At 37.4% G+C, this 23,158-nt stretch overlaps 3 protein-coding genes across 7 annotated transcripts; 1 reads left to right on the plus strand and 2 right to left on the minus strand.

The window, feature by feature from the left end:
* Positions 1-6,216: 6,216 nt before the first annotated feature.
* On the minus strand, positions 6,217-8,576 carry LOC120249589 (major pollen allergen Ole e 10-like). 4 transcript variants are annotated; one of them, XM_039258150.1, is made up of 5 exons: positions 8,418-8,576; positions 8,243-8,338; positions 6,839-7,219; positions 6,728-6,758; positions 6,217-6,629 (listed from the first exon to the last, which is right to left on the minus strand). In XM_039258150.1, exons 2-5 carry the CDS (start codon positions 8,247-8,249, stop codon positions 6,455-6,457), a joined length of 594 nt encoding a protein of 197 aa, XP_039114084.1. In that variant the 5' UTR covers positions 8,250-8,338; positions 8,418-8,576; the 3' UTR covers positions 6,217-6,454. The 4 variants fall into 4 exon arrangements, with proteins under 4 accessions (XP_039114084.1, XP_039114083.1, XP_039114085.1 ...); XM_039258149.1 differs by having other exon boundaries at positions 8,243-8,343; XM_039258151.1 differs by having other exon boundaries at positions 8,214-8,576.
* A 174-nt stretch (positions 8,577-8,750) lies between these two features.
* LOC120249587 (probable receptor-like protein kinase At2g42960) lies at positions 8,751-11,322 on the plus strand. Its single transcript, XM_039258145.1, has 8 exons — positions 8,751-8,991; positions 9,193-9,871; positions 9,957-10,061; positions 10,138-10,254; positions 10,332-10,502; positions 10,597-10,726; positions 10,805-11,017; positions 11,103-11,322. The coding sequence occupies exons 2-8, from the start codon at positions 9,213-9,215 to the stop codon at positions 11,163-11,165; spliced, it is 1,458 nt and encodes a 485-aa protein (XP_039114079.1). The 5' UTR covers positions 8,751-8,991; positions 9,193-9,212; the 3' UTR covers positions 11,166-11,322.
* LOC120249588 (pto-interacting protein 1-like) lies at positions 11,289-14,337 on the minus strand. Of its 2 annotated transcripts, XM_039258146.1 has the most exons (8): positions 14,186-14,337; positions 13,701-13,813; positions 13,113-13,366; positions 12,902-13,028; positions 12,443-12,716; positions 12,226-12,358; positions 11,989-12,075; positions 11,289-11,569 (listed from the first exon to the last, which is right to left on the minus strand). In XM_039258146.1, exons 2-8 carry the CDS (start codon positions 13,801-13,803, stop codon positions 11,423-11,425), a joined length of 1,125 nt encoding a protein of 374 aa, XP_039114080.1. In that variant the 5' UTR covers positions 13,804-13,813; positions 14,186-14,337; the 3' UTR covers positions 11,289-11,422. The 2 variants fall into 2 exon arrangements, with proteins under 2 accessions (XP_039114080.1, XP_039114081.1); XM_039258147.1 differs by lacking the exon at positions 13,701-13,813 and having other exon boundaries at positions 14,186-14,304.
* Between the last annotated feature and the right edge of the window lie 8,821 nt (positions 14,338-23,158).

Consider the following 23,158-nt stretch of genomic DNA (forward strand, 5'->3'; position numbering starts at 1 on the left):
CAGGTGGTGTGCTTGCGATGTTCCGGAGTGGGACACTTGGCTGCTAGGTGCTCGGTGGATTTGCGTCACAGCCCGCGTCGGAAACGGGTTCACATTCGCTCGAAGCGGATGGCCATTCATGAAGGGGAAGAGGTGTCCCGGGAGCAGGTGTTCCCTGATTCTGTGCGAGCGGTTAAGGTCCAAAGTGTGATGGAGTCTTCAGGGTTGGGCAGGAATTCTCTACCTCGCCGTGTTACTCTTTCACTACCACTTACACCGGAGGTAGCGGACATTCGGGAGGATCTTGCGAAGGTGGCGGTGCTCTCACATGTGGATGGCTTTGTCAACGAGTCAAGTGATCATGGAGGTCGTTCCCTCCATCATCAATCTGAAGATCTTAGGGACCATTACACCGTTCAATGACAGCATGTTTTTGGTACCATTGAAGAACAGAGAGGAAAGTCAAGGAGGTCTGTAAATTGGGTGAGTTTAAAGTGGTGACCAAGGACGGCCCCTGCACTCTTAAACTCGCTCCTTGGTCGGCGGAGATAAGGGGCTGATGGACGGACCTCCGGCGAGGGACAATGGATGCATATTTGGAATCTCCCGCTGCATGGGTGGAGCCGGGTGTCATTGAGGATGTACTGCGTGTGGCGGGCGAGTTGGTAGCATTCTCGCAGGCAATAGTGCAACATAAGCGATTTATCTCGGTGCTGATTAGACGTCGGGCCGGCGTGTCTCTTCCCTTTGGAGATAAATTTCAGTTTCGGGATGAGGAAGTATGTTGTTTTGATCACCGGTGAGCGGGGGATACTACCTAAGTTTCACAGAGGTCTAGGGAGATATGTTCTAGCAGGGGTGGAGTCGGATGCTGGGATTGGTGGTTCGCCTGAGCGTCGCTGCACTCACGAGATTCCAGCAGCGGAGAAAGGTAAGACCCAGAAGATGGCTTCCTCTCAGCGGTTGAGCTCTCCTCCCGCCCTAGCGACAGAGAGGTGCGCCCTGATCGGAGGCCGGAGGACCGGAGGACCGGATCGGAAATATTTTGGTCCCTCAGACAGCGGTGGTCGAGCTTAGCTCTCACGCTGGTGGCGAGGAGAACGCGTTTCGCCTCCAGGCCTCCGGCCGTCGAACCGCCGGACAATCGGATGCTCACGGTCAGACCAGGGGTCGCGAGGAGGCTCGGTCACCCGGGAGATCGGGTGCTGTAGCGCTGAAGGTTCGGAGCTCGAGACAAGGACGTGTCGAGCAGTGGCGGGTTAGCCTCTGAGCAAGAATGCTCCTACTGTGTCGACAGGTGGCGAAAGGGGAATATGTGATGTGGCAACGTCCGAGGAAATTGTCTCCAACGTGGTCCCGTCCGAGGTAGCAGCCACCAATGTGGTCCCGTCCGAGGTAGCAGTCTCAAGGGTGGAGTCGTTGCATGGGCCGCCAACCGAGACCTTAGCGATGCGCAACGTGGAAGGGGTGAATCCGTCTGTGATGGTTGTCCCACGTGAGGGGCACGTGAGGCCCATTGCGGTGCATCCGGTCAGTTTAGTTGGTGGGTCGAAGCTTCTATTGGGCCAGGAAAAGGATTCTACTAGCAAGGACGGGGTTCCTTTGTTAGTTGGTGAGGTGGGCGAAAAGTTGGGCCTTAAGGTTGTCTCATTGGGATCGGGCCCTGGATCGGAAATTGGAAGCTGAGTTGGGCCCGGATCGGAACTCTGGCCCTGACCTTGGGCTGGATCTGGTTGCTTGTGGGCAAACAACATTCATTGGTTCAGATGGGCCTATTTCTGCTGGGCCTCCAGCTGGGAGTAATTTTGGAATTTCAGGGGAGGATTTTAATAATGTGAAGGCCCCCCCGATTATGGGATCCCCCTTTGGGGTTTCATTGGCAGTTTTTAGCAGGCTTGTGGGCTTTTGGTGCCGGATCGGGCTGTTCCTATTGCTGGAGCTGAGGGTCAGGAGGGGAAGCTGCAGGATTTGGAGGGGGTTGATTCGCAAATAGAGATGGTGTTTCAGCCTGACCATATTGCTGAGTCGGATGAGTCTGTGTCCGAGTTTGAAATGAATCTTCGTGAACTGTTGCCAGACTTTCCTGTTAGGGAAGCACACACATACTTTGGATCAACCGAGGGGCACCAGAAGAAGTGGGAGACCAAAGAAACCTCCCTTGAGGTTTGATGAGGAGGCGGATCCACCTAAGTCCGCCAAAAAGAAAGTATCGAGCGGGGTGACTTTGGAAGGTACTTCTCATAAGCCCCTCCATATTTCTGATTGGTCTAATGAACAATTGGCAAATTATTGTGGTGCTTGTGGTGTTGAGTTTTCTGATCCTGTGAATGTTTGTTTTGATCATATTCGCTTGCTAGAACGCTCCCGAGCTGTTAGGGATGTGGCGGAATCCTCTGAGGAGGTCCGCGGTAACTAGTTGTTGATTAATGAATATTGTTTCCTGGAATGTTAGGGGTCTAGGTAGACCGAGTAAGAGGTTCTTAGTTAAAGATTTTTTTGAATTTACATTTCGCGGATGTGTGTTGCTTACAAGAATCTAAGCTGGAGGTAATTTCTCCAAGCTTATGGCGCGAGATTGGGGGTAGCCGACTGGACCACTTTGAGTTCCTCCCGGCTAGGGGTTCGGCGGGGGGTATTGTGGTGGGTTGGAACAGTGTGCTCTTCTCCGGTAAGCTCGTAAGGGTGGGTTCGTTTTGTGTGACCATTGATTTCTGTTCTAAAGTGGATAACTGGTCCTGGCGTTGCACATCAATTTATGGCCCTAATATGCGCTCACGTAAAAGGGCTTTTTGGGAGGAGTTGAGGGAGTGTGTGGGCTCGACGAATGTTCCTTGGGGTGGTTTGTGGGGACTTTAATGCTATCTTCGAGTTGGAGGATAAACCTTGAGCGCCCCTAATTTAGAGGATATCCGACAAGCCAATGCCATGATGTTTGACCTGGGGTTGTTAGAACCTCCGGCTGTCGGTCATAAGTTTACCTGGACGAATAGGCAGGAAGACCCTATCTGGGTTAAGCTGGACCGCTTCCTTGTTAACTATGACTAGGTGAATAGATTCCCGAAAATTCTGCTGAAAAGCCTTCCCTAGGCTGGGTTCTGATCATGTGCCTATCCGACTTGAAGTTGGCACTTTTTGTTCTGTTCCTAGACCTTTCCGCTTTGAATTGGCTTGGATTACTGAGGATGGGTTTCTGGAGCTGGTTATGAAAGTGGTGGATGGACATCTCTCCGAGTGGATGTGGTGCTTTTATCCTAGCTAAGAAGGTTGCTGGTCTTAGGGTACATCTGCGTCATTGGGCTAAGTTTTCCTTTGGATCGATCAAATTGAAAAAACTGGTTCTTCTTCAGGAGATCGATGCGTTAGATATTGCAAAAAGAGACGCGGCGTCTCACAACGATTGATTCTAGGCAAGAGTTGTCTCTCCTTGAGAGGCTTGAGGTGACCAGGAAACAAGAAGAGATTTATTGGAGACAAAGATCGAGGATTCAGTGGCTGAGGGAAGGAGATGAAAATACAAAATTCTTTCATGCTGTGGCTAATGGGAGGAAAAAATAGAAACTTTCATTCCCTGCTTACAACATGATGGGGTTGTTTTATCTAACTCCATAGACATCGGTAGGATTTTCACTGATCGCTTTCGTCAGTAGTTTGGCATGAAAGCGGACCTCTAGATTAAGGGTTGACCTTCTTAAATTGTTGGAGCATCGAAGTCGTGTCAATCTGCAGAACTTGGAGCAGCCTTTTAGTCTGGAGGAAATCAAGAAGGCAGTCTTTGACTTGGGAGGTGATAAAGCCCCGAGACCTGATGGCTTCCCAATGCAATTCTTTAAGACTTTCTGGGAAATTATTAAGCTGGACCTTCTCAGGTTGTGTGAGGACTTTTACTTTGGTAAGGCAAATTTAGAGCGTATCAATTGGGCTAATATTGTTCTCATTCCTAAGATCGATTCCCCTAAGTCTCCGGGGATTACCGGCCCATCAGCCTTACTAACTCCTCTCTTAAAATCCTATCAAAAATTTTGGCCAACCGTCTGATCAAGGTGATGAAGGATCTCGTGGACCCGGACCAATCTGTATTCGTTAAAGGGCGATGCATCCTTGACAATATTGCCACTGCTGAAGAATTGCTTTTCAGTATTCATAAGCGAAGGTTACATGGACACATCTTGAAGGTTGACTTTGCAAAGGCTTTTGATTTGGTTGATTGGGATTTTCTCGTGGATCAGCTGGTTGCTAGGGGTTTTGGTGGCAGATGGGTCGGTTGGATTTAGTTGATCTTGCACTCTTCTAAGGCTAACATTCTGGTGAATGGATCCCCCAATGGCTACATTCGATATCGGCGTGGTTTGCGGCAGGGGGACCCGCTTTCCCCGTTGTTGTTTGTCTTAGTCACTGATATGTTAAGTGTGATGTTCTCGCACGCGCTTAGGTCTAGGGTGCTTATCGGCGTCCATTTGGGTGATTTCGGGAGTAAGTGTAACTTGCACTATGCGGATGATTTACTGGTGTTTACTACGGGGGGTATTGAGGACCTCAGGATTGTTAAGTTGATTTTGCTCCTGTTTGAGGGCATGTCCGGTTTAGCTACAAACTTTGATAAGACCTGTCTCTTCACTAGTACGATGGGCATTTTACCGGATGATAGGGCTGCTAAAACCCTGCACTGCGGAGTGAGACTTCTTCCTGTCAAGTATTTGGGGATTCCTATTTCTGGGAGACGACCCCGACGTCAGGATTGGGAAGGGCTTATTCTTAAAGTTAGCAGGTGTCTCTCCTCTTGGAAGGTTCAACATTTGTCTTTGGGAGGTCGACTTACTTTGGTGAACTCGGTTATTTCTGTGCTACCTATGTACTGGATGTCTATTTTCCGGCTTCCAAGTTGGGTTATCAAGAAAATTGATCTATGCAGGAGAGACTTCCTTTGGTCGGGTCCTGATCTTGCCAATCCGAGATGTAGGTTAGTTTGTTGGAATAACATTTGCCGGTCCCGGGAACAGGGGGGTTGGGGTATTCTGGACTTGCACAACTTTAATCTGGCGCTCTTGAGTAAATGGAGGTGGAAGTTTGCCACTGATTCCAATTGGTGTTGCACGAGGGTTATCAAATTTAACTATGGTGGTCTTTCACATTGGCAGTCTCAGGTGGGTCGTACATCTTATTTCTGGAAAGGGGCTTCGTCCTGCTTGCAGGCTGTAAAAGGTTGTACGGTGCTGGAGCTTGCCTCGGGGGATCTGTTGTTGTCGGCTAGATATGGGAGTGGGGAGGGACCGTATCGTTGGATGCTCACGGGAAATAGGGTTTTTTCAGTGAAGTCATTTTACAATTTTCTGAACGATGGTGGCTTGCGCTGCCCAATTGCGAAGTTCTTCTGGAGCAACACTTGTCCTCGGAAGATCAACCTGTTCAATTGGCTTGTGTGGAAAAATAGGATTCTCTCGCTTGAGAATTTGGCAAATAGGAAATGCAACAAGTTACCTACGCCGACCTGTGTTCTTTGTCATTCGGCTACGGAGTCTATTGACCATCTCTTCCTGCGGTGTTCTTTTCGTTTCATGGATTTGGAATTATTTTGTTAATCTGCTCCAGTTGCCTGAGCCGCCTCCCACTATGGGCATGCTGTGGGATTCGTGGCGGGCGTCTTTGCGTCCAACTGTTAGAACCTTGGGTGATTTTATCATTAAAGCGATTGTTTGGAATGTTTGGCTTGCCATAAATGATTGTATCTTTAATGACATGTTCTTACCTGTTGATGTGATTACTCTGAAAGTTGATCGTATGCTACTTTCCTGGTTCTCAACTTTTTCAGCGAGCAACAAGGAGAAGTTGGAAGAACCTATGACGTCTATTCGCAGAAGCATGGAGTTTCTAGGGACCTCGTGTTGGGATTCCGGAAGGAGGGTCAACAGCCGAGGAGGATCCATATCTGAGCACGGGCTAGGGCTATTTTGTGATGGTGGTGGGAGCCTTGCTCCATTGTTAGTTTCGGGTTTGCTTCGTTTTGTATTACCATTTCTAGTGGATTACCTATGTATTTTGTACTATTTTATCTCTAATGAATGTGGTTTATCCACCTTTTCAAAAACTTGTTTGCATTACATTCTAATGTATGTAATTTAATTAACATACAGATTTCTAACAGAACATGGAAAGACACCGGAAGAATCACAGACAAACATTTGCATGATTTTTTTTTTCTTTAATCTTTGGATAAAAGTGAACAAGTCATCTATATATATATATATATATATATTACACTAGCAAGACAACCACCAAAGTAGAAAACCATAACACTAATAAAAGGACAAATAGATAGTTCCTAGTCTTCCGACTAGTGAGAAAACTTTGAGATTGAGCTCGGCATACCCCCTCTGTGCCAAAAGGGATGCTAAACATCCATGGTGAGTATTTGCATGTTTCTTATAAACATGAAATGCCTACAACTGAATGAAGCCACCAACTGCTACTAGTGAAGTTGCTAAGTTGGACAGCAGCAACGTCCAGGCGTTGCTTGTACTGCTGTACTGCTTGTGGGTATCCCTAAACCATAAACTCTGCCTGAGGCTGCTGTCCTGTTTATGTTTAATACTGTCTCAGAATCCTCACCAGTGCCAGCACCAAAAGTAGAAGCAGGATTGACACCATATGTTAAACTGCATAAACAAATACACTAGTTAGTTAGTTAGTTAGTTATATGAGTTGAAGTTTGATTTGAAGATTCATGGATGCATCTTTGTTAAGTCTTCTTTACCTTGATGATGGATAGACACAAGCTGCTGAACCTGCCAAATTTGTTGCAGTTAATGAGTCTAAAGTTATGTAGCATCAAACTATGAATGAGAGGAATTATTATGACTCTCACTTGGGTTAGCGCTGATAATGGTTGCTGTTCCTGCGAAATCACAGCTGGTTGGGACTGGATTCTTCTGGTAATAGTTATTGAAGGCATATGAAGCATGAGACTGGAGGGTGTTTGGATTGTAGCAGTTGCCATTAATCTGGATGGCAGAGCAATCAGCAGCACCAATTCCACAAGCATAATCCAGAGCATGCTGAAGAGCGACGTCTGTTACACCATTCTTTGCAACACACCAGGTCTTCTCAGAAATTGCTGAATTTGGTGAAGGATTCATCACTGGTGCAGTGACTTGAGTTACAGGTTTTGTGGGATTTGTTGGCAGGACAGTTGCAGGATTTGTCACAGAAGTTACCATCAAGTCATGCATGGTTTTCTTAGGTTCCCCTGAAACGGAAACATACAAAGATATAAGTTAAAAATTGTAGGGTTTTTATAGACCAGAGAATGAGAGAGGTGACCTAAAGTGAGGACATTGTGAAGGAGGAAAGAGAAGAAGAGGCATTTGGTCACAACCCCTTTGGCCATTTGGATGGTTTCAAGTTTGTGAGGTTTGTGAAGCTCCAAGTTCTTCAAAATATGATCTCTAACAAGAGCATTGGGTATCAAGAAATTTGTAGTGGAGAAAAGGAGAGGAAAAGAGTGTTGTGGCACTAATTGCTTGGAAATCATGACGTGTATAAACAAAACAGAAAGGCAAACAGAGGCCAGCCCTGAGATTGGTGACAATGGCTCCACTTTCATAAAAGCAAACAACTCTCTTCTTTTTATTTATAACCAATAAGCAACAAAGTAATCTGTTGGCATATTCTTTCAGATAAAAAAATACAAAATCTAGCATGCATAATGGCATCTAAATCAAATGAGGCAGTATTAAATTCTTATCCATTGATTAAAAGTGATGACACTGATTGTTTAATGATAAACAAGTAATGACAGAACGGCGGTGGAGGGCCTCTTTTTCCAAAGAATGCAACAAAAGAAGGAAAAGCTGGTCTATGAAGGAGGAAAGAAAGACAAAACTCTGTTCTTGTATGATGAATTGATAAAAGGAAATTGAAGAGAATGATGGAAATGATATACAAAAATAAAAAGCACTGGCATCATATTATATTCAGCACAATCCAATGTTTTGATTTCCTAAATGATACAAGAGCACATCATATAAACAATTATCTGCTCTTCACATCCTTAGAATGTCTGTCAAGAAATCTTAATAAAAGGTTCAATCTTCAGAGAATTGACATTTCTTAAAAAAATAGCATCTCTTCTACTGCAAGGCAATGTTAATCCTTTTAGTTTCTCTTATTTTGGTGAAGCCAAATCAACAAGGTGAGATGAACTGAATTATAATTTCCGCTTAACAAAGAGTCTTGCCTACATTAAAAAGTCATGAAGGAGACAGCATACTGCACATATAATATCTTGGCTGAAGTTTGAAGCTTTCCAATGTTGTTCATACTTGTCAATCATCGACTGCTCTTGCTTTCAGTTTGCACAATGGGTCTTTTCTGTCAACAAGAAAACAATATCATTTCCTTTATGGTAAAAAAAACAAAGAAAGTAGAAAAATTTAGAGTACGACCTCTGAATATCTGCTATGAATCAATGAGCAACTTCCAAATACACTGAAAAACAGAGATGTTGATCCAAATATGCCAATGAAGTCAATCAGCCCATATCTGTTTGAGATTCTTGTTCGAAATCCAATGGAGATGCCAGGAAAGGGAAGGGGGAAAAGTGGCAGTATTGTACAGTAGTATCAATTTGACTGCAAAGACAAGCATCATCATCTGGTCATCACCGCCTACCTAACCATGATAACTCCATTTCCTCCGCCAACCCACCTTCAATTTACTTCCCTTGCATTTCATTACAAGATGTTCCATCTCTCCCACCATCTCACAGCCCAAAGGCGCCACCTTTCCTCTCCTTTTAAGTTTGAAACTAGGGTTAGGTTTTGGGAGAAGCACCTGCGTCAGCTGCCAGGCCGCACTCCGAAAGCTCCCCGTGAACGGCCCCCCCATCACCCACCAACCACGCTATATGCCCTTCAGAGCGTGAAGAAACGCGATTGTAGCTTCAACCATTATCTCCGGCGCCGGCGGGGTGGCTTCTGAAGGTTTTCAGTGTGTTGCTGGATATCTCTTGACGTTAAGGTACGCGTTATTGTTTGGTTCTGATGCCAAAGTGAGGGTTTTGTTCTCCCAACTCGAAGGAACAAGATTGGATTTTTATAGTGTTAGGGAAAAAAAAATCAAATTTTTATCCTTCTTTTTGTGCTTCGTTGCATTGAAAAAAATAAATAAATTCATTGATTTCAGATTAAGAAAAAAAGGAATACTGATATCAATCTGCAGAAATCTTTGTCATCAGAAAAATGTCATCCCCCGAAGGCTCTCTGAATGAGCATTTATCAGGAAAAACTTCCATGTTTGGTCTCAAGGTGTGGGTTGTGATAGGCATATCTGTGGGGGCTTTCATGCTCTGCATCCTCTTCATGCTGGTTATATACCTCAATACCCGGAATCAGAGGAAGCTGAGAAACTCTTCATTCAAACTCCCTATATCTCAAATCCCTACTATTTCCAGGGAAATCAAGGAGGTGAAAGCAGAGCACTTCTCAACCAATGATTTTGTTGCTCATGAGGGGATTCTTCTTGCAATTCAAGAGAAATCCAGTGAGAAAGTCTTGGATAAAGGCAATGCACATGTTGGTGTTGGTGGATCTCATTCAGAATCATTTCGAGTTGCAGATAAAGAGTTTGGTTTTCAATCTGGTGATGAAATGAACTCAGGTGCATTGGCTCTTAATAGGCCATCTTATTCTCATCCAATTGAAGGTCCCTCTCCTTTCACTGGCCTTCCAGAGTTCTCTCAACTTGGCTGGGGCCATTGGTTCACTCTGAGGGACTTAGAAATAGCGACCAATCGTTTCTCAAAGGAGAATGTTATTGGTGAGGGTGGTTATGGTATTGTTTATCATGGCCATTTGATCAATGGAACTCCAGTGGCCATCAAGAAGCTACTCAACAATTTGTAAGTTCATTAGACTTGAGTACTTTCCTCATTAACAGAAAAGAATTACTACCAAACTCAATGTGTTGATTCTTCATCTATGCAGAGGACAAGCAGAGAAGGAGTTCAGGGTGGAAGTTGATGCCATTGGACATGTTCGTCACAAGAACTTAGTTCGTCTTCTTGGATACTGCATTGAAGGAACTCAAAGGTTCTTATTTATTCTTATTCTTAAATCTTCTTTGTTTTTCCTTGCATTCCTGATTGATAATTCTCACCTGAATAAGGATGCTGGTTTATGAGTATGTCAACAATGGAAATCTAGAACAATGGCTTCATGGAGCAATGGGTGGAACTCTCACTTGGGCAGCTAGGATCAAGGTTCTTATTGGCACAGCCAAGGCGTAAGTATCATTATGAAACACAGAGTGCCAAATGTTTCAGTTTTAGAGCACTCATCCTTGGTTTTTTTATGGCACAGTCTGGCTTATCTGCATGAAGCCATTGAGCCGAAAGTGGTGCACAGAGACATCAAGTCCAGCAACATATTGATAGATGATGATTTCAATGCCAAAGTATCTGATTTTGGTTTAGCAAAGCTGTTAGGTGCTGGAAAAAGCCATATCACTACCAGAGTCATGGGAACTTTTGGGTTTGTTTCTTCAATCTTTACAAGTGAATTATTTCACTGCTGAAGGTTCATGAGAAGGGATATCAATTTCTGTTTTCTCATTTCTTTCTTCCAGCTATGTCGCACCAGAATATGCAAACACTGGACTGTTAAACGAGAAGAGCGACATTTACAGCTTTGGAGTCCTGCTCTTGGAGGCCATTACAGGGAGAGATCCTGTCGATTATGGCCGTCCTACGCCAGAGGTAGGCAATGCGTCGTCAAGTGTTGATTGTCTGTTTGTGCTAATTTGCTTGGTTCATGTCAATGTTGCCGTTTTGCAGGTAAATTTGGTTGATTGGCTTAAAATGATGATTGGGAGCAGGCGAGCAGAGGATGTAGTAGACCCAAATCTGGAGACAAGACCAACTACGAGAGCTCTGAAACGTGCCCTATTGACTGCTTTAAGGTGTCTTGATCCAGATTCAGGCAAGAGACCTAGGATGAGTAAAGTTGTCAGTATGCTGGAGACCGATGATGATCCTATCGAGCGTGAGGTTTGTGTTTTTCCCTACTCAAGTTTTCTCAAATCTAAGCAAGCACCATGATTGCTGAAATATCCACTTTCCCATTAATCTGCAGAATCGAAGACGAAGAAAGAACCAAAGTGGAAGCAAGGAAATAGACTTCCATAGAGAGAGTTAAGACAATGTAAACAAGTGATGAAGTGATACTATATACGCTTATATGCATGGTTTTTCACAAGTATAAAGAGATTGTGTATATGTTTTGCGGCTTTCTTGTAATACAAATAAGAGATATACCAAATGAAAAACATGGCCAAGGAAAATACTTTGAAAAATATGTTTCATCATTCCAACACATTTCGAGTTTTAAGGTACTAACATTCAGGTGCAAGATAGCGTGTCAACAAAAACAGTATATCTATCTTTTAGCAACAACTAATAAGCATGATTCAAAGAGCTGTTCGTCTCACTTGCATGCCTAGACCTTGCATTTAAGAGAGGGTGAAGCGCCTTCACTACAATGCCCATGTTTGGTCTGCAATCAGCCTCGTACTGCAGACATAAGGCAGCTATTGCAGCCATCTGTTACCAATAAAAGAAGGCAGATAGAGATAGATCATCAGAGATCTTATTCAGATTAGAAGATCTAAGCATTAAATGAGTTGAGCTGCACAAAATCACAGTTAGGTGTCAGCATTGGATTCTATTTTTCTTTTAAACTAAGTAGCTAAGCTTAAATGAAAGAGAAGCATTGTACTTTCAAGGTATAAAATTTAATCAGCCCACTTGTGCTGCATTTCTGCGCTTCATATTATGATCTAAAAATAATGTACTTCTTCGAATATTTAGGATTGTTTAAGAGCAAGTTAACTATTATTATCTGAATCTCTTCTAGGATAAGAAAATGATCACAATAAATGTGATCTCAATCTTGAACTGAAATTGATGATATATTAGTTACAAAAGAAAGTACATGACCCCCGATCTTAGGTAAGGATTACCTTTGCAGCTGCTTTAGGAGGGTACTGTCCACCTAGCCTTGCATCAACACATTGTTTTACTTTATCTTCACAAAGTCTTGGAGTTGCCTGTTCATGTAACGAAACACATCACAATGAGCACGACACTCTGATACTCTATTATCACTTGATAATTTAGAAGTTTGGATTAAGGACCATCACAAGACCTTGAAAACTATTTACACATAAGACATGATGGAATTGAGAGTGAGCGAATACCCATGTCACAAGACTCTGTTGCCCTCTGGGTAAGGTATGATCCACAGGTTTACGACCAGTCAATAGCTCTAGAAGAATAACTCCATAACTATAAACATTGCTTTTAGAGCTAAGTTGTCCTGTCATCACAAACCTGCCATTAATTGGAACAAATACTGTTTATTTGGATAATCTTAAGCAATTGTTCTTCTTTGCCATTATAAAAATGTAAACATACTCTGGAGCATGATAACCAAAAGCTCCAAGAACACGAGTAGAGTGAAGTCGAGCTGTCATGTCGGGGGCCTGGTAGGAAATATCAAAGTCCGCAATCTTAGCAACATCATCATCAAATATTAGTACATTGCTTGACTTAATGTTACGATGAATAATATGTGGCTGTGCTTTCTCATGTAGGTACTCAAGTCCTTTGGCTGCCCCAATGGCAATTTTCACTCTTTGAATCCATGACAGTACAGGTCCTGGTTGTGCTCCTTTAACACCTTTTCGCCCTACATTAGGAAAAAAAATTGCCCTGTTGTGAATACTTTGAGAGACCCAGGGATCTATGCTCAAAGACAAGTTCAAGTTCAGAGGTAATTGAATGTTAAGCATGCATTGCCCTTCCTTGACACAAGAATAGAATAATGTACAATCATTTAAATTGGATAAGGTTAAAATGTAGGCCAATTCATACCATGAAGAATATCATGCAGTGATCCCATGGTAGCAAATTCATAAGCAAGGGCACGGAAATTTCCATCAATGCAATAACCAAGCAGCTCCATAACATTTTCATGTTTCAACCTTGACATCATAGACACCTAGAAATTAAAATCATTTTTAGATGACAACAAATCAAAGTAAAGGGGCACAAGAAATTTAAGTTTATTATGCAAGCACCAAACCAGCGCTAAAAATTCTTGGTCAGGTTGATTATTGGTGTCTAATTTTTTTATTGCAGTAGATTTCCCATTCTTCAAGACACCATAATATACTCTTCCGTATGATCCCTCCCCGATCAAGGTCTCGGTTCCAAAATCTTTAGTTGCTTCCTCTAGTTCATCAACAGGAATTGCAGGGATTGCAATAGGTTGAACTTTCACAATTGGAGCTCCCTCATTAGGAGCACGATCTAAAGCATGAACAGATCCATTATTCCCTGCATTATAGTTAGCAAATTTATAGCAAGATATCAGAATTAATAACCCGGCAAAATTTTATTCCTTTTTGAGTATGATATCTTTTACCGCAAGTTTAGAACTAACCAAAAAGGAAAAAGAAAGGTGCATTGTTTGATGTACAAACTCGAAATTAAATTCAAAATCAGTCCATCAGTATCAACTAGTTCAAATTAACAATCCATGTGGGATATCTAGCAAAAATTATTGTAAGTGTAGCCTCACTGTGACATACAGATGCACTTCCCAGTGTACGTCTCGTAAGAATATATCATATATGATGAATGGTTTGCATTGAAAAGCAATAAACATCACCTGCCGAATGGTTTGAAGATAAATGAACTCTAGTATCAGCCACTCTATGAAATTCATCCTCTCCACAGCAACCAAAGCAAGCCATGGTTCTTCTCAAAACCATAATTTGTTCTCTAAAGGCAACAAATTAAAAGACAACAATCTCTTTGTCATTTTAAAAAAAAAAAAAACAAACCACCAATCGCAGATAACAAGTTCAAATGTTCCAACTTTCAAACACCAGTTTAAACAGAGACAAAGTAAAATGGCATTCAACATCCCAGCTACTGATTCATAAACTACCCATTCCCATCAATATATATATATATGCAGGATTTTCTTTATGATTACAGTGTTATCAGATAAATTTCTCAAAATGAGACTTTTTAAACAAACAAAGATCATCATCATCATCATCATCAACAACAACAACAACAACAACAATAATAACAACAACAAAAGCTAAAATTGGAAACGTAAAAAACAGCAACGAGACTCTTCTTAACCTTTGCTTTCGTTGACGAGCTCGGCTCAGCACCGGAGGGAAATCCAGACAATGTGCGAGCGAGAGTTCTTGGCCTTTGTGCTCTCTTTTTCATAGAATTTAGAAAGAAATAGACTGCTTGAATGACGGTAAGCTCACTCGCACCAAGGTCTCAGGGAAAAGTCCATGTTCATCAACCTCACTGGTCGATGTGAAGCGGTGAGCTCACCAGGCAGTAAAGCGCACTCACACGCGTGTAGACTAAGGAATGCTATCGCTGACCTTTTCAACCAGTTCAGACCACGTGGCATCGCTGCCCAGCTTAAGTCAGTCAACCCCTAGTGCGGTAACTAATTGTTCAACGTGGTCAAATGGCGAAATGATAACATTATTCCCCATAATGGGCTGATTTTTTTCGGCCCGCAATATATGAGACTTCTGGTTTGGGCTTTGGCATTACTTTGCCAAGCCTGATGGGTTGACTTTTCATCACAATTGGTTATTAATTTTTAGCTTAGGTGCATATTTTGAATCACTGATGTTCTTCCCAACATTATGCATTTACTTTGTATTTTGAGCTTTTTCCTTCTTTTTTTTTTTTAATCTAGAAAACTCACTATTTTTTAATTTAAGCATCATAGTTATATCTCAGTTACACTCCACCTATGGTCATAGAAGTGACCACTAGACTTCTGCAATGCAGGCTAATGCTAGATCTTGAGGAGTTGCCTCAAATCAGGTGTCTTTTAACGCTTGTCAATCAATAGGGAAAATTAAGTATGTGTTTAAAGTGGTTGGGTAGTGAAAAGGGGTTCGGCTCCAATCCAATATACTTTCTCTCCATTATTTTCCAAAATATGTTTAGATGTTTAATACATTATTTATGCTTTTAATGGCCATAATTTAAACTTAATTAATATTCTTCTTTCACACCGTTATTTAATCATAATATAACTCTTTCTCAATATAGAGATCAATATATGTTTAAAAAAAAACTTTATGTTTTTTTAATTAGAGCATTAATTTTTTAATATGTTTTAACTACCTTCTTTTGTGATCTTTCTTTCATTATTTGAGAAAAATAAATCATATATATAATGATCGAAATTTTGATTAAAAAAAAAAGATAAAATTAGTTGCAATTATTCTCATAAGAAAAAATAATAAAGTTTAGTTTTTAAAACGTAAAATCGGTCAACTGATAAAAAAATAATATAATTTATTTATAAAAATCATTAAAAAAATAAAATATAAATACAAATATAAAAGATTAATTATTTTTTGCATAAGAGAGTTTTTTCAATATTTAGATTGGATTTTAGAATATGAAAAGATGATATTTAACCAAGTTTGAATCTCGGTCATTGAAAGTATAAATGACACGTGTCAAATATCTAAACATGTATTGAAAAGTTGAAAAGTAATGGATGAAAGGTGTATTAGACTGGAGCCAAACCCCAGGGAAAAAGATATTGAAAGAATAGATGGTCAACTATTTCCACGGTGTTGTAGTAGAGAACATATGTCGTGAAGGATATGAGGTTACATTTTTATTTGGCAAGCTTTTTCAACAGACAAAATTTTATCATCCTGGACAAACCATTGGTCAAGCCCCTTTCCATAGAGTCCTTTTAATGAGTATCTCAACCCACCGTCATCGAAGAGGCTGTAAAAGAATTTAATATTCTAGCCCTAATTTTTTTTGGCTTATTGTTAATAATAATAATACCTTTATTTTTAATTTTTTTTAATAATAATGGATAAACCATAATTTATTTATTTTCTTCCACTTTCCATTTCCATTTCCAAATTGTGAATTTCATATTCTTCTTCTTTAAACCAAATATATATCTAGCATATTGTAAAACCATCACTAGTGAACAATTCAATGGAAAAAAAATTATTATTTAGTGTGATAGAAGTGGTTTATCCACCTTTTCAAAAAAAAAATTTCAGTGAGATTTATCATTATTATTATTATATATATTTTTTATAACAATCTTGCAGAGTTCGTTGTCTTCAGAGTTGATACACTTTAAAATTATTTACTTTGGACATAATTAAATAATCACCCCTTGGCAATTATGCAGTAAAACAAAAACATTTCTAATCTAATTACAAAACATCGATCTTAATTATAGAATGGATATATATATATATATATATATATAGCTTAAACTTTTTTTAGATGTCAGCAAATATTTACAGAAAAAAAAGTGAGTTAAGACAGGGTGCGGCTTTTTAAATATCATGGAGAGAAAAAAAATATTGAAAAAAATATAATAAAAATAACGTAAGGAAGTGAAAGCCATTTGGTTGAAATAGTTAATAGTATTAAAAATAAATCTCTTATATGTGGTGTGAGAGTGATGAGGATTTGAATCATCATTGGAGGAATTAACTTATGAATGATGTAGCTCATACACTAACGCGTTATAGAGACAGATGTTTGTCATTTAAAAAAAAATAAAAATAAAAATAATAATGCAAGAGAATGAACAGGGGATGTTGGATGAGCATCTATTGTCATAAAGGGCCGTCCCTATATATATATAATTAGAATAGGGTAATAACTGTATCTTTTACATCTATTGTTAGAGTTCACAATTGTTAATGAAGAGAATTAGCCAGCTTCCCTTAATCAAGATTATTTGCCATGACATTTTAGTGTGCCGGGTCAATGAGTGAAAAAACCAACCCCGGTCAACTAGAGGTTTTTTTTTTAAATAAAGAAATAAATAATTCAACAAGCTTTAGCTTAGTTGGTTAGAGCATTGATCATACCTTTCAAAAAAAGTGGGTTCGAGCTCTGTTGGAACTGTTATATTGACTGTTTTCCCTGACTCGGTGTAGTTCTAGAGGTGTGTCGCTGTAGTTTTTGGCGGGGTGTGTGGGGTGGGGTGGCTGGCAGGCAATTGATCATTGCTAGTCTTTCATACATGGGAGGAGCCCCAATGTTACTTATATTTAAAACAGTGGGCGTATGATCAAATTGTATACTTTTTTTTTTTAATAATTTTTTTTAAATAAAACAGTGGGCGTATGATCAAATTGTATTTTTTTTTTTTGAAAAAAGTGGATAAACTATATGCATTCAAATAAAAGCAAACCACAGAGGTGGCACCAACAATTGTATACTCATTTTCAAATCCATTAACTATATTTTATTAAAACAATAATATATATATATATATATATATCATGAGAGACAAATTATAACTATATATATAATTTTTTTATTTTGCTTTGAGCAACAACAATGGTTTAAATAAAATAAAAGAAAATTTAAAAAATAATCTTTAAAAATTGAAAAGTTCAACAAGAAAACACTTACCCTAAAAAAGAATTAACAGTATAAAGAGATACATAATTTTGGAACGGTTATTTTTTAATATTTATTTAATTTAAAATTTTATTATTATTATTATTTTACAAAATGTGAATAAGTTATGTCAGAAGTGTGCATAGATTTGGAATTATTACCTCAATACATTTATGTCCTCATTTTGAGTGAGCTTAGATTCAAATCTGTTTCCTGAGTAAGGCTACAAACACTTTACGTATGGCATCCAGTGCTAATAGAACGAGAGATTATTGGTATAGGGTTTAATTATTATTAAAGTATTATATCAATTGTAATATATAGCCTTAAATAAGGATGTTTGCTGTCTAGTGTCAAAAAAAAAATGTTTATATATATATCACATATGAAATTATAAATATATATGAAACATATACATGGCAATATATATATATATATATATATATATATATATATATATATATATAAATATATATGCATGAAACATTGAAATTCCATTATTTTATAGAGATGTATGTGTGTGAAAATTCTTAAATTCTTTACTACTAGCACACGCTATGTTCTATTATCTATTGACGTGGAACACATGATAAATTCAATATTTAAAGTCTTTTAAGGTAAGGCATCATGTTTTATTCAATAAAACTTCTTGTATATTTATATCAACTCTATCTTTGTGGATGTAATTAGTTGACAACATTTTGAATCCACTAACTTTTTTATAAATAAATAAAGCCACTATTGAATGTAAAGTAGGCATTAATTTTTCGTTCTTTTTTATAAAGCCTTTATTTAATAAATAAATAAATACGTCATCTAAAATATATTAATATATATAAAAGAACATAGGGTTGCTGACTAGTGAATTGATATAATAAAAAATAGATAGGTGGAAAAAAAACAAAAAGGACATAACAGCAAACAGTGATTAGACACCTTAATTAAAAAAAAAAAAAGGAAAACTGGAAAAGAACATAAAAGGTAGATAGAGCTTTTACATTAACAGCTAAATTGGATTATTTACCAATGATAGCTCTGTGGTAATCACTCAGAGAATATATAATGAGTCACCTATTACATGGGAGCCTCTCTTTAGTGTTAGATGTGTATAAAAAGTTAAAATTATCGTTTGATTATATTAAATTAAAAACAATATTTATTTTATATTCTTATATTATTTTTATTTCTTTTAACCATGTTGTCTAACAAAGCAGTTAATACCTATGTTTTTATTTTAATATATTAGGTTTATTTGGAAAACAATGCAGTGAATATGAGCGTTTCATCATTTTAATTATGTGAATATCAAAGGTGTAACTTTTTATATATATATATATATATATATATATATATATATATATATATATATATATATATATATATATATATATATATATATATATATATATTATTTACATGGGAATCTATGAGCTTTTTAGTTTAATTTAATTTAACTTTTGAGAGTTGGTATTTAATTCTTTCTTCTAACTCAAAAACTAGGGAGTTTGGTTATAACACAATAATCTCATTTTTCACTTGTTCTATATTTCTATTTAATATGATTATTGTTAAAATCAGTCACATGGTCCTTGTTTGGTTTCATATAGCTCCAGAGGGTGATAAAGCAAATTGGGAAGAGTGTATTCTGAAGATCAAGCATAACCTGAACTCCATAACATTTGAGAATAAAACCCTTGATGAGCGGCCATTCCACTGACCCTTTGACTAGCCACCCATTAATCCCGACGTAGTTGTTTGAGTTTTTCTAGGCTTTTGCTCTAGCCTCTCTTGGTGTCTTTCCTTTGTTTTTTGTTTTTGTTATGGGTGCCATCTTTGCCTACCCCAGTAGATGTTTTATTCTTTCTGTGGTGTCTTTTATTTGTGTTAATTGTTTTTTACCTCTTATGATCTGTAGTCGCTCTTCTTCTGTTTGTGATGTCTATTCACTTTGTGTTGTTGCTGCTGTTGTTTGTTCTTAATAAATTGTTATTTATTTTAAAAAAAAATAAAAAAAAAATTGAGGTTCAATCTCATTGTTTGTTCACGTTAAAAAGAAAAAAAAAACAAAAACCGGTTGTAAGAGCCGACAAAAGAAGACGTTAGCATAAAATCAGTTTCATGATTTGGCCTTGTAAATTATTGAAGGACGACGCAAACAAAAGACTTTTTAATAAAATATATATATTTTTTTAAAAAGGTATACTACCTATAGGTTTTTGATTTATGAGACAACTAAAATGCTAAATTTTTTATTATATGGATGATTTTTAATTAAATAATTTATTCCACAAATTTCATAGAAAGAAAAAACAAGAACTAACACACCACGTTAAACCTGTACGAAAATCGTGTTAATAAAAAAAAAAAAAAAATTTATTATGTTGAGTTCAAAATGCATGAGATATTTCGATCGGGGTCTTGTTTTATTTATTTATTTATTGATAAAAGTGGATAAATTACAAATTTATTGAAAAAAAAATAGAAAACAATAACAGACAACTCAGAAAAGTGTCACGCCCCGAACCTGGCTCCCCAGGCCCAGTGCACTGACAAACGGCCACACACCCACCAAGCTGAGGCCCAGTAGGCATGTAAGGCCTCAAAACCTGTTCTCAACAAATCACAAAAAAGTCTAACAGAGAGCAAAGGCTAGAAACAAGAATGGAGTTCAGCACTAAAAGAAATAACTAAGTGTCTTGCACAGTTGCTACAAATTTAATCAAATAAAAACTATGCCCACAACAACGGGACTTATTACATGCTAAGAAGATTGACGGTGGCCCAACGATCTCTGCTAAGCTATCCATCACTGACCTCTACTCCTGATCTTGAAGAAAAAAAAATAACAACAAAATTTATGAGCTTGACAGCTCAGTAAGCACCCACTAAAAATATAGGGATCACTTATCAAAATCATAATTTAATGATTTGCAAAAACCAACCATAAGTTTAATTCACATGACATAGATGTCAAAAATTAAGCATATAGGTCTCCCAAACAACTATTGCTCAAAACAAATCACAAAATTCATATATTTACCCTCGGTGACCCGAGACAAAACAAAAGTCATATTTTTACCCTCGGTGACCCGAGCCAAAATTAACAAAGGCCGATATTCTGCACCGACGGCAAGCAGTGGGAAACTATAGTTTCTAGAACAAAATACGTGTCGACACGGTCAGTGTTTAACATCCAGTGACAGTGTTATTGCAAAGTTAGTTGGGGACTAGTTTTATATCAAAGTACCTTATGTTCACAAACGATGAACTAGCAAAATTCAAAACAAGCAAAGTACAAGAGTTTACAGTAACATGATCCCATTTTTTTGTCATATCAAAATAAACCAATTAATAGAATCCATACATTAACAGATAATAAAAATAATAATATTTGCTAAACAAAAATTAAATAAAATACCCAAAATCAGTAAAATAGAAAATCTGACTTAAATAAGTAACATAATTATAAATTAACTAAGTGTCTGATATAAACAAATAAATAAATAAAAGAAATTTTAGAAATCCTGGATTTAACAAAATGAATTAAAAAAAAAAAATTCAGATTTCGAATATAATATAATTTAAACAAATGAAATAAAACTCAAATGATATGATCAGGATCCTTTTACGGAAAGGTACATAATATTTCAAAAATCTAAATAATCAACATTTAATGAATCCAGAACTCTTAGCTTAGAAACGTCTTTAATTTAAAATATTTTAAATAACTAAATGATAAATCCGAAATTAAATACTTAAAATGATTAAATTCACAAATTTAGCTAGTGTCAAAGAACGTATAAATATAGCATAATTTATATGTGGGATACTTACCTGATATTCGCTAAACCCACAAAAATCTAAGTTGACTCCCACTTAACTCTCCACAAAAGAACCTATAGACATAAAATCAATTCAATAACCCTAACTTTACAAATTAACTAGGAGTCTTGGATTCTAAGTATAACACTTAATCTTATAAAGGATCAGAAAATAAATATCATTGGATACTATAAGACCTCAATCAAAACACTGCACATCCTAACCCAAACAGTACAGTGCATCAAGAAGAAAATTAAACTGCTAAAGCATTACTAATTAACCTTTGAAGGATAATATATATTCACACAATGGCATCCATAAATAACCAGGATAAAACATGGAGAAGTAAAGCTTGCACGAATTCATCTGAACCACTAGCGGAACTATAAAGAGCGTATTTAATAGAAATTTAAAAGAACATGAAGAACCTACAAGCGAGAGAACATCTAACATACAACACCAAACAAACACCCAACATCGCTAAACAAGACCACTACAAGGTACAGAAATCAGATGACTGCCTAACCTTGAATTTGGAAGTCGCTTAGATCCTCGTTTGACAATCGGGACTAGGAGAACCTTTCGATTCTGCCACCACAATGCTAAAGAGACGATAGGGAGAAGACTGCGAAGTTATCTCTTTTTATTGAGATTTAAAAAAAAATTGCGCAGGTGGGAGGTTGCCTAAAATATGGGTAGAAGGTTACGAAAAGATAAGATAAAACTTTTAAAAGAAACTAATTAAATTAAATATAAAACAAAAAAAGATAATTTTTAAAGAGAATGGGTCCACAGAAAGACTCAAAAAGAAAGAAGAACGTCTTGTTTTATTTTGCTTCACATTTTGTGGACTTGTTTTACTTTTGTTTGTCCGTCATTGGTTGTCCTAAGTTATTCTATTTTAATAATTTAAGTGGTTTATTTAAAAAAATTTTAATGCATGAGATATATTGGTGTAAAAAATTTTTTTAATTATAAGAATGAGTTTGTAACCCAATATTTGTATCTTTTAAATGAGTGTATATGAGCCGGATGATCAATTTTCGGTAATACTAGTGTTTTGATTTATGATTTGTCCATTTTATTAATAAATTGATAATAAATAAATAAATAAAAAGTTTTATTTTTTTCTCATTGTTTTCACTTTCACCACTTATGAAATTTGTTGTTTTTTTTCCTCAATTTTATTAGTAGATAAATTACATGCAGTAAATTAAAAATAAAAAAATAAATCCAAACCTAACGTGAACTACACTTATAATAGAAAGTACAAAATACAAGAAGAGAAAAATTAATTACATAATTAATTAATTAATGAAAATAGTTGAAATTCACTCTTCATATGAAATTTGATTATTAGGAACCATGGGTTAGCTCACTGGTAACTATCGGTGTTTGTGATTGAAAGATCTTGAATTTGAGTCTCTCATATCACAATTCATTTTCGGGGTCCTTTGTAACAGTTTTGTATGAGAAATACCTTTCGCTTTCTCCTTCAGGGTTGCATGTCAGAGAGGGATTTATTCTTAAAAAGTCAGTTAAACCACCATAATTGGTGCATTTTCGTATTTTTGTTTTGTTGCTTATCGATTTTGAAAAAAAAATAAAAATAAAAATTATTAAATAAATAATTAAAATGTAATGTGTCCTAACCTATCAATCGCTATGAAAAAAGATTCATAAAGTTGGTATAATGGGAAAAAGAAAAAAAGAAGGAATAAAATTTACTTTGATAGATTAAAGAAAAGAAAAAGACAGCACTTTCGTCACTGTTGTGTTGCACTCCGGATATTCATTTTACCTCTTTAAATACAGATTACATAGATTGCCAAAGTGTATCATTATTGAGAT

The sequence above is a fragment of the Dioscorea cayenensis genome, chromosome 19 (genome assembly GCF_009730915.1).
Source record: "Dioscorea cayenensis subsp. rotundata cultivar TDr96_F1 chromosome 19, TDr96_F1_v2_PseudoChromosome.rev07_lg8_w22 25.fasta, whole genome shotgun sequence".
Taxonomy (NCBI): Eukaryota; Viridiplantae; Streptophyta; class Magnoliopsida; order Dioscoreales; family Dioscoreaceae; genus Dioscorea; species Dioscorea cayenensis.

What these genes read in the sequence shown, in the direction of transcription:
- LOC120249589 (XM_039258148.1), bottom strand. Translation starts at nt 7,576, where the DNA reads ATGAAAGTGGAGCCATTGTCACCAATCTCAGGGCTGGCCTCTGTTTGC. An exon ending in TCACAATGTCCTCACTTTAG is followed by an intron (nt 7,220 to 7,293) that starts GTCACCTCTCTC and finishes TTTCCGTTTCAG; the next exon opens with GGGAACCTAAGAAAACCATG. An exon ending in CATTATCAGCGCTAACCCAA is followed by an intron (nt 6,759 to 6,838) that starts GTGAGAGTCATA and finishes CAAATTTGGCAG; the next exon opens with GTTCAGCAGCTTGTGTCTAT.
- LOC120249587 (XM_039258145.1), top strand. Translation starts at nt 9,213, where the DNA reads ATGTCATCCCCCGAAGGCTCTCTGAATGAGCATTTATCAGGAAAAACT. An exon ending in AAGAAGCTACTCAACAATTT is followed by an intron (nt 9,872 to 9,956) that starts GTAAGTTCATTA and finishes TCATCTATGCAG; the next exon opens with AGGACAAGCAGAGAAGGAGT. An exon ending in ATGATCCTATCGAGCGTGAG is followed by an intron (nt 11,018 to 11,102) that starts GTTTGTGTTTTT and finishes ATTAATCTGCAG; the next exon opens with AATCGAAGACGAAGAAAGAA.
- LOC120249588 (XM_039258146.1), bottom strand. Translation starts at nt 13,803, where the DNA reads ATGGTTTTGAGAAGAACCATGGCTTGCTTTGGTTGCTGTGGAGAGGAT. An exon ending in ACTGCATGATATTCTTCATG is followed by an intron (nt 12,717 to 12,901) that starts GTATGAATTGGC and finishes TTCCTAATGTAG; the next exon opens with GGCGAAAAGGTGTTAAAGGA. An exon ending in TTTGGTTATCATGCTCCAGA is followed by an intron (nt 12,359 to 12,442) that starts GTATGTTTACAT and finishes AATTAATGGCAG; the next exon opens with GTTTGTGATGACAGGACAAC.